Source organism: Emys orbicularis, chromosome 18 (genome assembly GCF_028017835.1).
Source record: "Emys orbicularis isolate rEmyOrb1 chromosome 18, rEmyOrb1.hap1, whole genome shotgun sequence".
NCBI lineage: Eukaryota > Metazoa > Chordata > Testudines > Emydidae > Emys > Emys orbicularis.
Window position 1 is genome coordinate 20,126,830 of NC_088700.1, and position 14,377 is coordinate 20,141,206.

The 14,377-nt window shown below is 46.0% G+C and overlaps 1 protein-coding gene across 1 annotated transcript in view; it reads left to right on the top strand.

Annotated features, from left to right (window-relative positions):
- Positions 1 to 1,185: 1,185 nt before the first annotated feature.
- The window catches only part of LOC135891434 (ficolin-1-like), a 28,854-nt gene continuing 15,662 nt past the window's right edge, over positions 1,186 to 14,377 (top strand). Inside the window, exons 1-5 of the mRNA XM_065418990.1 lie at positions 1,186 to 1,323; positions 2,371 to 2,484; positions 4,093 to 4,146; positions 7,412 to 7,447; positions 8,773 to 8,808. Coding sequence (XP_065275062.1) covers positions 1,242 to 1,323; positions 2,371 to 2,484; positions 4,093 to 4,146; positions 7,412 to 7,447; positions 8,773 to 8,808 — 322 coding nt within the window. The 5' untranslated portion in view covers positions 1,186 to 1,241. The remainder of the gene's footprint in view (positions 1,324 to 2,370; positions 2,485 to 4,092; positions 4,147 to 7,411; positions 7,448 to 8,772; positions 8,809 to 14,377) is intronic.

The window sequence follows — 14,377 nt, forward strand, 5'->3', positions numbered from 1 at the left end:
GTTGTATTTATTGTGCTCTCAGATGGTCTTGCTGCAATTCTCCTTATTCATAAAATGTCTCCCAAAAGTTTTGCAGAAAAAAATCTTGGCAATTTATGCTTTCATGGCACTTCAAGGGCTACAAGTGATAAATAGATTTTCTGTAACAGCCCATTCCCATCAAGTTCTCTGCTGTCCTCTCTGCATTACAAATGGACATGTAGCTGAGGTGGTATCTGATTCCAGACAACCAATTTTAACCAAAACACCTGTGACCAGATTCATCCCTCCTGTAATTCCGTTGACTTCAACTGGAGACGTTAACTGTGCTCTTATTATTATCCTGTCGGTTGTGTGGACTGAACTGCCATTGAAGTCAGTGGGAATTGCATGCATTCAGATTATACCATTAATTAACTGCAAGTCCGCTGGCTTAGTCACAAGACCAGCCTTCAGTCCTCTCTCTGTGGTACTGTTATGACAGGGATCTTGTTTCAATATTTGTATATATCCATTGGGGGTGTTTCATTTTGTAATGTTAGATTAGAGAACATTAAAAACATAGTTCCCTGTGAAGATCTGGGTTCAGTTTTCAAAGACTTGATAAATACAAGAGCGTTCAGCTCTGTGGCTGAGTTTTGGGACCCATCTCTGCACTTAATTAAAACCAAATGCCTTTATCTTTTCATTTGGGGTTGGTTGGTTTGCTTGTTTCTAGTTTAGTGTCCTTTGGCTAACAGTGTCTAACGAAAGAGGAGATTGGGTCCAAAAGATTCTATCTGAAGAAACTTCCCTCTCAGCTCTCATGTCCTGTTGGAAGAAGATAATGTACAAGAGTTTAAGAATAGTTTTATACAAATCTCATGAGGCCAAACATTGATTTGTTGAACTTCTTGGAGGTTTTTAAACCCTGCTTTTTTGGATTTGAGCATATTGTATCACGCTCAGTGATACTGACTGCACCAATAATCCCCCACTATGAGAATCTCTGCTTTAAAGGAAAATCATTGAAGCTAGCAGAAGGAAACCCAGTGATATTAAACAAGGGAGTGACTGTAAAAATATTCCACCAGGACCTAAAATGAGCTGAAATAGAGAAATCATAGAACAATCTCAGCATTAAAGTGGAGGACGGGTGGGAGGAGCTGAGAATTTAAGAGGTGGAGTTTATTTTAATTTAGCCTATAAAAGGCACCAACTGATGAGATGCTAATTAGAGAAGAGGCTAAGTGGAGCTGCTGTTGCAGAGACCAGCACCAGCCATGGGGAGAGCTGCCCAGCAAACCCTCCTTGTTTTACTCTGCATAGCAGCTGTGGTTTGGACGGCTGAGGACAGCTGCCCAGGTGAGTAGGAAACAAACCCAGTAACAGCTTTTCTTAATAGACTTATTACTAAGCCATATTCCCGCAGAATTAGTGGAACTGATCAGATTCATCTGCATTGAATTGGTTGGTTCCTTCCTTAAAATAATTTTGTTATTAATAGTGAGTTGTAGACTTATACCCTCCATTATCTCCTATCTGATGTTGGACTTTTCTGGTACTGATCCATGGGTTATGGGACTGCCAGTTAACAAATGACAATCTGAAACTATAATAGCTTTAAACTGGGACTTCTCTTTTTATTAGAATATTTTTGTCTAATTACTGTAATGCCATTAGCATATTGCTGCTGTGTGTAGCACAGTACACACAGTAACAAGTGATCCATTCTCTGGGACCATCACAAAATGACATTCATTTGCTGGCCAACTGCTCAGTTGTTCAGAGCACTGGAGTGAATGTTGAGTTAAGCATGCTGAGACTATGCAATGTTGATTAAAATTCACACTGATACATGTACATACTACTATGGTGCTATGTTTAAATTATGTTAAGGTTTATATTTTCCTAATTAGCATGGAAAGAAACTTTAATCTTTGACTTTGACTGATGGTTAGGATGTTGCAGAACCAATGAGGTTTTGGGTCTCTCATGGCTTGCTGTTCACAACCAAGAAAACAAGCATTCATTAACACTTGTTTGTGAGGCACAGGTATCTGCAGGCCTCTAACTGGCTGTCACAGATATAAATAATAGAAAATACGTGCAGAAGGCAATTTAACTACAATATTGTCCTGAAGCATCCAGAACCCTCATAGCAGCCTCATGATAAATGTGAAACCATAAAGAGAACTACATATATAGTGACAAGTAACTTTAACAAATGCAGTTTATTCTTAACTAAATGACTATTCCAAATATTATATAATTGCTAAACTATAGGTTAACTCTACAGAAGAGATCTATAGGTTCTAATTTGCTGAGGTTTCTCCCCCCCCCAAATCTGCAGAATATTTCACATCCTGAGACCCTCACAAGTGTCATTTATTGTTTCATTTCTGTCCCCAGAGGTGAAGATAGTAGGTCTCAGTGGTTCTGACAAACTTGCTGTTCTCCGAGGATGCTCTGGGATGGCTGGAGCCTCAGGACCCAAAGGAGAACCCGGATCTGCAGGAATGAAAGGTACGTTCCCAGTTGCTGAATGAGAATCTAGTCTTGCTGGTGATGTCTAAAATATCTGTTATAATGCAGATCTTTTAACCTATGGTGAGGGATTTGAGCTTTATAATGTCTCTGCTCTGAGCTAATACCCATTTTCCTTTTTTCTATGCTGATAGTAAAGAGCAGACACTTGGTTGGAGGTATGTAGGGAAACATCAGTTATGTATTCACCAGGTTACAGATGCTAATATTTGCTTACATACAGAGATGATTTAAAATGGAGATTTAGTTGATATCCAAATTTATCCTTAAAATACCAGCCAAAGAGAGTTTGACTGATATATTGTTTGGGATGTTCACAGAGTAGCCCTAAGGTTGTTGAGATCAGAAACAGCAGAATTATAAAATAAATTCACTATCAGCTTGTATGTTTGACAATTTTGATATTTTTTTTTTACTGTACTGTAAATAGGCTTGATTTAGGGGATTTATTTGTTCTGTTTGCATTAAACATTTGGGAGAGTTAGGTTAAAAATCTTTACTGTTTTCTAAGCAAACATTTGAGTTTCTTGTGGTGTTATGTACAATACTTTGATTTTTTCAAGGACACGGGTTTAATGTGTCTGAAGCAGGGCTAGCACAGAGTCAGAGACACCAGAACATGATCTCTGATCTTCAATTGGTGTAAATGGGCATTGAAGGCAATGAAGCTGCATTAGAGCTGGTCGGAAAATGGGCTTTGGTTATGGCAAGTTTTGATTATTTTTTTTCCCCAACAAAAAATATTTTGATATGGAACTACCACTCTGGTGACCTCGTGGGAGCTGCAGCTCAGATGCCTCATGTTCACATTCTCCTCTAAAGGCTCAGCTACCTTGTCAAACTACATCTCCCATGATGTGCTGTGGTCTTTCCTCTTGGTAAGATCAGGTGGTGGTGCATCATGGGAGTTCCTGATATTGGTGAACCATTGAAGGGGATGTAGTCTGGCTAGAGAGCCCCTAGCTGTTCCAGTCATCACCAGGGTTTGGACAGACAAAAGACTGAGAAAAAAATCCGTATTTCATTTGGTTAATATATAGCATCAGCTGTATCTTTGCTGCATTTCTCCTCACGTTCCTTTTATTCAGGGTCTACACTAATTTTTAAATAATATTTATGCACAACAAGCATGCGTGCTTGTGTGTGTAAGGTTAGGGTGCATCAGCTCTCCCCTGGTAGAGGATGTCGGCAGTAGATGCTCAGTGACCTGCTGAAGGCAAACCAACAGAGAGGTAGGACACAACCTGAGTCAGTGGCCTTCTGGTTGGCCAGTTGTGCTACATCCTCACCAAGCTGCCGAGATAATTGGCTTGACCCTGTATTCCTTGCACAGACAAACTGCAGTTGAAGATCAATGAGAATTTTGTCTTAGTAAGGAATGCAGGATCTGGCTCAAGATGGTGACCAGCCACGTCGGCAGAACTCTTAAACATTGTGGGTTTTTTGGTTAATTTTGGTATTTGGATTCCAGGGGGGAAGGTAGGAACTGATTTCACAGGTCCCCTTACTCCCCACTTTACCCCTACAATGTATCCCCAATAGCATCTTTAAAATGTTAATTCTGATTTCCGTATTTTATGTCTGTAGGAGAGAGAGGTACTGAGGGGTTCCGTGGAAAGGCAGGACCAGCTGGGGAGAAAGGTAAAGGAATGAAGAATAAATAATAACTGTGTCCATTCACTGCATGGTTTAAACCATTTGCATCTTCTCTACTTGGTATATGTGTCAGAATGGGTATTCACCAAGGAGAAAATCTTCCTTTCGGGACCTGTATGCTACAAATGAAGGTGTGATTTGCTGTGTGGATAGATTTAATCTAGCTACCGTGTGCAACAGTGGTAGTGAGGACATGGCAGTGTGGACTTCAGCACAGGCTAGTCCACAAGCAGAAGCCCTCTGAGCATTCTCAGTACATACTTTGGTTGCAAGCCTGTGCCAGGGTCCATGCTGCCACATCTTCACTGCTATTGTTACACACACTAGTTACATTAGAGCTATTCCAGGTATGTCTACCAGCACTACAGTCACACCTTCATTTGTAGTGTAGGTGTACCCTCCGTTACAAGGATATAAAACCTCATTGAAATCAGTAGGGTTAAACTGAAGAAAGGGGGAAGAAGGAAATGTGGTCAAAAATATCATGTCCATGGGAGTCATGTTGTCTCCTTCAATTCCATTGCGTCCCCTTGTCTTATTGATTTTGGTGTCTGAGAGTCCAGGAGTTAAGACTTCGCTATCACATAGTATGTTACCTCATCCTTTGGCTCAAACACCAGTACACATGTGTAACTTTATTTCTAAGCCATCTCAGATCTGAATAGCTTCTTTATCCATTTTCTCTGGCTACCAAACCTTTTACATTTTTATTATCTAATTTTCATGAGTGCACATCAATTCTTTTCAAAGACTTTTTTTGGTCTGTTTGAGAAGATGCCCTTGAACTCATCTAAGGCCATTTCTATACAAGGAAAATGCATCATAATGTCAACTAACATAGTGTTAAAATTTTTGCAGTTAATCTGAACAAGGACCATTGTGTTTACACGTGTCCAGATACCATGTTTTTAAACATGACTTCCTGTCTACACTAGGTGCTAAATCATGTTTAGCATCATGTTAGTGAACACATTTTCTAGCATGATAAATTTTCTTAGCATAGACAAGAAGGAGACTGCTTTGCCTTGGATAGACAAACTTGTTCATCAATCCAGTTAAGTAGCCCAGAAGATTTGCCGATATGCTTTGGAGTATTTTCTGCCCATTTATGTGACTGAGCAAACATCCTGCTTTTCTGTAAGTCCTCACAATATGCTAATGAATATCCTAGATGGTGGTGTCTCCCTTTATTGGTCATTTACAATGTACAGTGCCCTAATATAGATGTTAGTGTCTATATGACAAATGAGACTCATTTGACACACCAGGCAGCTTCCAGCACAATGTCAACTTGTTTTTTCATAGCATGATCCACAAAAGCCTCATTTGTGAACCACCCAAGGGGCTTAATGTTTCTTCACCAAAACTCTCCATGTTTTTACACCACAGTGTGACCAACAGCTCTACTCAGGTCAAGGTGTGGGCTCGAAATCATATAAGGATTTGACCCCGTGTTTACACTTTAGGAGAAGTTATTGAGATGTTATTGTCATGCCACACCGAAGTGTGGATATGTAATGAGAATAATGTCCAAGGTGCTGAATGTTTTTCTCTCTGTGTCATACTGTAGCTGGTGCATTGGTTTTCTTATGCTTCTTCCAATGTTTCCAAAGGACACATTTTTCATTATTTCTGATTTTTGAAAATCATTAGTTTTGGTGCCTTTTTAAAATAACAAATCCACATGGGGCATCAGACTATGTAGGGGACCTTAGCTGTTATTCGAGTGTTTTGTAATAGGTACTGCAGTAAGCTGTTGCAATTTACTGTATGCTGCCATGTACCACACCATGGACCATATATCCTAAAGGTTCTGGCTTTGCCTTCACTGACAAAAAGGTGTTTGTCATGCAGTACCTTTCTCGCTGTAAAACCCTAGTGAAGACAAGGCACTTGTAGTGTTTACTATGAGGTAGCTGGATGAGATGAGCACTAAACCCCCCAACCCATGGTTCACCTTTCCTATCACATGGTAAAACTATGTAGCCTCGTTGTCGTCCGACCTCCCCCCCCCCCCCCCTTTTTTTTTTTTTTTTTTACAGTGGGCGAGCTCATGTGTTTTTTACCATGGGTTAACTAATATGCTGTTCTTGTCAGTGACGACATAGCAGCTTTTTTTTACCTCTGGGCAAATAACACATGAGCTATCCAGAGGTAAAAACACAGTGAAGACAAGGCATCACAAGGTAAATTCACCACAGTGCTAAGTGCCTCTGGTAAGCTGCCGAGCTCATTCCCAATTCTCCTGAAGTCCCCACTTGATGGACTTGGGACCTAGGAGTTGTTGCTCTGACATCCAATTCCAGCTGCAGGAACAATTTTCTGGCTGTAAATTATTATCTTTGGAGATGGAAGATCAGAAACAGCAGAATGATAAAAGAAATTCACTGTCAGTTTGTGTGTTATAATGTTTACAGTATTTGCCTTGGAGACAGGACATTAAGTTTGGGAGTTTTATTTTGTTCAATGTTGGTTAAAATTCAGATGGAAATAAATAGCAATCACATCATTCAACATCTACCTGAAATACTGTGATCAGTGCCAGTCACCCTTAGGGCTATGTCCCCTCATTTCTTTCCCACTGAGGATTGAACACACTGCAGAATTTTTTTTTGACTACTCAGAAGCCAGGAAAATTCTTAATCAAACTAGGTGATAAGGCAGCATCACCTACATCTTTGCTGCATTTTTCTTTACTCGTTTTGTTCAGGATCTGTAATGATTTAAAATAATATTTGCATACAACAGAACGTTGGATAGTGGAGGGGTGAAAGGAGATGGTGAGGCGGAGGGGAGGTAGTGGGGCGGCGAACAGGTTTCAGGAGCTCAAATGACTTCTTCTCTGTGGTGAAGATGGTGGCCATGGGTCTTTAGTGGCCAGGTGAAGAGCTATTTGCAAGCACTGAAAACATGACTTGCTGGCATTCTGGTTGGCGAGTCATGCAACATCTTCAGCAAGCTGCTAGGATAAAGGAGTGTGAACATATGTTTCCAGTTTAAGCAAAACTTCCAACATTGAGGAATGCAGGATTAGACCCAAGATAATGTCCAATCAGATGGGGAAATTCTTAAACTGTGTCCCTGGTTGAAACTTACTTTTGAAATTTGGATTTGGGTTGGGGATAGAAATTGTCTACCCATGCCCAGATTGAGTTACCCCCCAAGGCAGGGCAGTAGCTGTAAGGAACAACTGAGCGCCTAGTATCTCAGCAACAAGTACTAGATTTGTTCCTTTTCTTTTTTTAATAAGGAGAGAGAGGTGATGCTGGCCCCGCTGGACTAAAAGGTGAGAGACCTTGGATAGTTCTCCTCTCCTGCTTTGGGGTCTGGTTCTGACAATGGCTCAGTACCAGTCAGGATCAGGAGACCGATCTTGCAGCTGTCACAGCAGCAATCCCTCTGGTATCCCTGCAACTGTCCATAAATGAGGGCTGCAGGATCGGAGCCAGGTCCTTTCTGCTGCTCTTCAGGGGGACAGAGATTGAGGGTGTAAGAGGTAAAGTTGATACTGGGGGCCAGATTGTGGCTCTTCATTCCCTGCTTACTCTGGCCACGAGGAGATAGAGCCAATGCCTCTGCAAGCACTAGGGGAATGCAGTCCTGAGCAGTCCTTGCTAGTTCCACTGACAAGGCTGCAGCATGTCCTGCCCTGTGCTGGCTGAGCTGCGCTGGCTGGCATGGAGGGAAAGCGGGGTGCTTTCTGGTTGTAGCCTATAGAAGAAAATAAAAGGAAAATGTTAAACTAAAAGATAACTAAACCCGGCCTCACCTTAGACTGGTGTCTAACAACATGGCTGAGTGGGCAATGAGATTAAATCACCAGGGAATGCAGCCTCCACCAGGCACAAAACAACCTGGCCCAGATTGTCAAACTTCAAACTAATTCCAGATTCAGGCAACTTTTATTTAGCTCCCTAAATGGAGCTTCTGGTCACTAACCTCAGGTGCCTCTGTTTGGAAATGTAAGCCCTCATCCCAGCCTCAAGGTGGTCAGACCAACTGAAGGCCCAGCACGGGACTGGAACCTCTGCTAGCTCCACTGATCTACACCAGCCCCCTACTGTACTGAGTCCTTTATGTTGGACTTACAAGCAATTAAGTAGTATCAAAGCAATTAAGTAGCCCCAAATACTTTCAATGCCTTAGATTTTTTTCATGGGGTCTGCACTTCTCCTGTTTTGGATCTGAGCAAACATGCTCCTTTGGAAAAGTTCTTTTCAGTATGTTGACTATCCCTGTGATTCTCTTTATCAGCAGAATATAACTTAGAATGCAGTATTAAACAAATATTGGATAGGCAGGGTTTCATCCCAGCACAACTGTTAAAATGTTTATGCATAGAATGTGCAGTGCAGAAAAACCTGAGCTGAAAATGACCCAATGAAATTAAATATATCTATTCTTCTTGTAAGACAGGAATAGCAGAACTATATTTCCCCCTATATTTGTGATTTTGTACTTCACTCCCCCCCATTCTCCCCTTCCTTGTTGGAAAACATTTCCCCCCTTAAAATGCAAATAAATAAATAAAAGACATGAGTAGCAGCACCACTCAGGTCAGGGTGTGGCCTTTAAGTAGTACAAGTATTTAAGTCTGTTTTCTTTCTTTAGGAGAAAAAGGAATCCCTGGGACATCAGCAACAATTGGTGAGAATCATTTAAGTTTAATGATTAAATCGCTAGCATTAGGATGATACAGGAAACTTTCTGACTAATTTCTTTGCATGCAATATTGAGCTCCACCCACTAATCTTCCTCTGCATGATGTGATGTAAGAAAAGTGTAACAATCATGGTATACAGTAGCTTGTGCCCATCCAAGTGTTGCATCATCTTCAATAATTGCTCAAAACCTAAGGATAAACTTTCAAAGTGACTAAGGGCCAGATTGTCAAAGGTATATAGGCCTCTAATGCAGGGGTGAAAGTAACTTACAGGACTTACCGGTACTGCCGGAGTCCTGAGGGGGGTGGGGCCTCAACCGGAAGAGGCGGGGCCTCTCAAGATTTAAAGGCCCTGGGGCACCGGCTGTGGCTGGGAGCCCCAAGGCCTTTAAATCAACCCGGGGCTCCCAGCTGCAGAGGTGGCCGCTGCGGGAGCCCCGAGCCCTTTAAATTCCGTCCTCAGCCCGGCAGCTGGGCTCAGGTGTGGATTTAAAGGGCCCGGAGCTCCCGTGGCTGCAGGGAGCCCCGAGCCTTGTGGGGGCTGAGGCCGGGATTTAAAGGGCCCGGAGCTCGCGCCACTGCGGGGAGCCCCGAGCTGTTTAAATCCTGGCCCCAGCCCAGCCGCCGGAGCTGCAGACGGGATTCAAAGGGCTCTGGGCTCCCCGCCGCGGAAGCTGGTGCGGTCCGGCAAGAGCCAGTACGCCATACCGGACCGTACCGGCTTACTTTCACCTCTGCTCTAATGATGCAGATAAGTACTTAGTGGGATTTTCAAAAATGCCTAAGTTAGTTAAGTACCCAAGTCCCACTGAAATCAATGGGAGTTTAGGTGCCTAATGGGCAGTTTTGAAAATTCCAATAGGGGATTCCTCCTGAAATACCTAAATACCTTTGAAAATCTGACTATAAATTGCTCAGGAGCCTAAGGGCTTGTCTATACTTTACATTGGTGTGCACCTACTGGGGTGTAAATTCTAGTGTGCACCAGTTAGGATTGCCAGGTGTCTGGTTTTCGACCTGAACACCCAGTCGAAAAGAGACCCTGGCGGCTCTGGTTGGCAGTGCCGACTGGGCCATTAAAAGTCTGGTTGGCAGTGCAGCAAGGGCCCAGGGCTAAGACAGGCTCCCTACCTACCTTGGCTCTGCACGGCTTCTGGAAGTGGCCACCCGGTCCCTGCAGCCCCTAAGTGCAGGGAGGCTCCGTCCACACGCTGTCCTCTTGCCCTCAGGGGCTGACCCCCACTGGTCACGGTTTCCAGCCAATGGGAGCTGTGGAGCCACCACTTGGGAGCGGGGCCAGCACATGGAGTGCTGGCTCCGCAGCTCCCATTGGCCGGGAACTGCGACCAATGGGAGCTGCGGGGGCAGTGCCTTGCAGGCGCAAGGGCAGTGAAGCACGCGGACAGAGCCTCCCTGCACCTAGGGGCCCCAGGGACCTGGCAGCCACTTCCTGGGAGCCATGGTAAGTGCTGATGGGACCCAGCACCCACAACTGCCTCCTGCACCCCAATCCCCTGCACCAGCCCTGAGCCCCCTCTGCACCCCAAACCACTCATCCCTGGCCACACCCCAGAGCCCATCTCCTCCAGCTGGAGCCCACCCCCCACCCCCCTCTCCCAGCCCTGAGCCACTTCCTACACTCCAAACCCCTCACCCTCCTCCCGCACCCCAATCCCCTGCCCCAGCCCAGTGAAAGTGAGTGAGGGTGGTGGAGAGTGAGCGATGGAGGGAGGGGGGATGGAGCAAGCAGGGGGCTGGGCCTCGGAGAAGTGGTGGGGCAGAGGACAGGGCAGGAGTGTTCGGTTTTGTGCAATTAGAAAGTTGGCAACCCTACCACCAATGTGTCATGCACTAATTGGGCTGTGTGGATCCTGCTGGCATGCACTAAAAGTGCCTCAGTGCACATTAATGTAGTCCTATCATGTGCAGTACTATGTCAGTGCCCACTAGAGAACTTTTAGTGTGCTCAAGCAGGGTTCACGCAGGCCAGTTAGTACATGACGCGTTAATGCACGAGCTGCTGGTGCGCACTAGAATTTACACCCCTGCTGGTGCGCACTAATGCACCATATAGTATATGCCTAAGTCCCATTGAAAATGTGACTTTTGCAACTTTTTGTGCAGCATCTTTTAAGTTAGCAAATCCATGTCGGTCATCGTGCTGCATAGGAGACCTTGGCTGCTACTTCAGTTTTTGAGGCAAATTTTGTAGTAATTTACTACCATTTCTTGTATGCTGCCTGGGATGGGGTGTACAAACCCTACACTGGGCAACAAGGGGTTAAGGGATTGTTTAGGGCTCAGCCAGTCCCGCCCCGCCACACCTGCAGCAAACGCTCCACCCGCCGGAGGAATTAAGACTGGGAATAGCTCAATTGTGTGGCAGAGCTGAAGGTGAACAGACCTGCAGCCCACAGCTCCAGCAGCACAGAGCAGAGGGAAGCCTAAAGGCTCTGATACAACTGCTCAAAGGGGCCCTCCCTGAGAGAAGGGAGGACCCACCCCAGAGACAACCAGAGAGGGAAGTATCCTGTGGACATCCTCTTACTTATTGTGGTTTGGGTTTCCTCATCAGGGGAAAGCCTTGGACTAAACTTACCTGGGGGTGGGGGAACGAGAGGAAGAGGCTCAGGGAGGACAGGCTTAAGCAGCGTTGGTTCCAGACTATTGGTAGCCCAAAGAGCTCTGGGTCAGAACCCGGTGGAGTGGGAGGGTCCAGGCTCCCTTCCCTACAACCCCCTTGGCAGTCAAGGGTTGCAGCCATGGCCACACACCCCAACCAGACTCCCATGAGTACCATTGCTAATTGGTGGAGAATGTGGGGAGTGCCCCACCCCTGAGAGAAAGGAGGACTGACTGACTTAAGTGGCCAAAGAGCTGGATTTAAACAACGTGGGCTGGTAAGCCAGTGGTGATAGAGTTAGAACAGTTGCTGAAATGGATGACTGAGAACCAGCAGCAGCAACAGCTCCTGCAGCAAATGGCCATCCAGCAGCAGCAACTGGTTTGGGATTTAGGGGCCCAGCAACAGATGGCAGCGAAGGTTAGTTCAACAAATTGTGACATTGATGCAGTCCCAATGGTCCCCCAGAGCGTCTCCGTCGGGGGTCTGGGCTGAAGTCTAGGAGCCCCTGCTGTACCCATGAAGCTCTCAAAGATGGGCCCTGAGAATGACTCAGAGGCTTTTCTGACAACATTCGAGTGGATAGCGACAGCTGCCCGATGAACCCCTGACCAATGGCCATCCTGCTGGCACCCTACCTGACGGGGCTGGCCTAGGCCGCATACCGAGGACTGGATGCAAAGACTGCCCAAGACTACCCCCAGGTCAGATCGGCCATGTTGGACTACCTTGACATCACTGAGGAGACCTTCAGCCAGAGGTTCTGGGGGAGAGGTACCTTCCAGGGCCCCAACCCTGGGTTGTTGCCCAGAAACTGCAAGACCTATGTTGGAGGTGGCTAAAGCCAGAAGGGCAGACCGGAGTAGAGGTGGCCAAACTCATTCTGGTGGAGCACTTTGCCCAAATCCTCCCAAAAGGGGGTAGGGACTGTACTCAGACATCGACCGGGGTCATTTACCGATGCTGTGCGATTGATAAACTATCAGGTGGCTGAGACAGCTCTAACTCCCACATCTGAGCCATTGCTTGACTCCGAAGGGACCCCTCGACAGAAAGGGGAAGCCAGCCAGGGGAGACAGAAACTAGACAGGGTTCTCCCCAAAGCCTCAGCCTATCAGGGCCCAGCCATCCCTCAAGCCTGGGGCTGGGAGCTCAGGAGAAGCCCCAGGCCCTCTAACCCTCGGTCTGAACATAAAGTCTGGGGGGCCCCAAGGGACTTCCCTGCCAAAGGGCGGCAGGGCTAAGCACCTGGGGGAAAACATTCCCAGAAGCCTGGCTCCCGACCAGCAGTCCTGGAGCTAATCATTGGGGCCTGTTTCTCATGTGGACGTCAGGGCCACCGTTGTCAAGAATGCCACTATATGGATTGCAGCTATGGGCAAGTGTGGATGGCAGAGAGGTGTGCTCGGAAGTGCACCCCAGCGAAAGTAATAGTTCCTGTACAAGTAAATAGGACCAAGGCAATAGGTCTAGTAGGCTCTGTGTGTGGGCAAACCCTAGTCTTGGACAACTTGGTCCCCAACCCTGAAGCCCCTGGGGAGACTATCTTCCTGCAGTGCATTCATGGGGACATTAAACCCTATCCCTGTGCCCAGGTAGAGGTCACCATAGGGAAGAACATGAAGCCCCTCATAGTAGGGCTAGCCCCACCCCTAGCCTACCCCGTTATCTTGGGTCAGGATTGGGAGCACTTCTACGACATATTGCTCTTGGGAACCCGAAGGACATGCCCAAGGGAACAAGGGTAGGCCAGGAACCCTGGCTGTGACACTGACTGGAGTAGGTGAGGTGCAGGACTCCGGGGAGGGGGGTTCCAGCCAAGAGGAAGTGCTGCCAGAAGGTCCTTCTAATGAGGAGATTTTACAAACCCCACTCCAGGAAGGGGACTTACTGACTCGAGTGATGGATTTTGTTAAAGACCTGAGGGAGGATGAGACCATATGAACAACTCCCTATGCATATGAACAACTCCCAATGGTTAACAGCGAAGTTGTAGATCCCCACCAGGATGCACAGTACCCCCACTTTGAGATCCAGGAGGAACAACTATATCGGCTGGAAAAAGACCATCAGATGCAGGAAATTTGGCCACAACTCCTTGTACCTTGGCTGCATCGATGAGAAGTCATGGGACTGGCCCACGCCATCCCCTCCGCAGACCACCTTGGACAGGAGAAAACTCTGGCCTGGATCTTAGACCATTTCTTCTGGCCTGGTATACATCAAGAAGTTAAGAACTTCTGCAACTCCTGATCTGAATGCCAGCTATTCAGGCCAAAAGGTGGGATGAAAGTCCCCCTTGTCCCTCTCTCGGTTGTTGATGTCCCCTTCAAATAAATTGGTACAGAACTTGTTGGTCCTCTGGAAAAAAATGCCACCGGATACAAATACCTGTTGGTGATAGTTGATTATGCTACTCATTATCCTGAGGCAATCCCATTACACAACACCAATGCAGAGACTATTGAAAGTCTTTGCTCAAGTAGGAGTTCCCAAGGAGATTCTCACTGGCCAAGGCACGAACTTCTCAGATCTGGTCACAAACAACAGCCCCAAGAAAGTGCACTGGTTGGAGGCCTGTGAAAAGGCTTTTCAAGAATTGAAAGAACGCCTCTGTACAGAACCGGTCCTAATCAGTCCAGACTTCTCCAAAGAATTCATTTTGTAGAGAGATGCTTCTGATGTGGGACTGGGCACTGTTTTATCTTGGGAAATAGAGCACAGGGTGTTCTTCCCTCTTTATTTGAGTTGCAAACTGTTCCCACATGAACAGGCCTACTCTGTCATAGAGAATCATAGAATATCAGGGTTGGAAGGGACCTCAGGAGATCATCTAGTCCAACCCCCTGCTCAAAGCAGGACCAATCCCCAACTAAATCCCCAAATGGCCCCTCAAGGATTGAATTCATAACCCTGCATTTAGCAGGCCA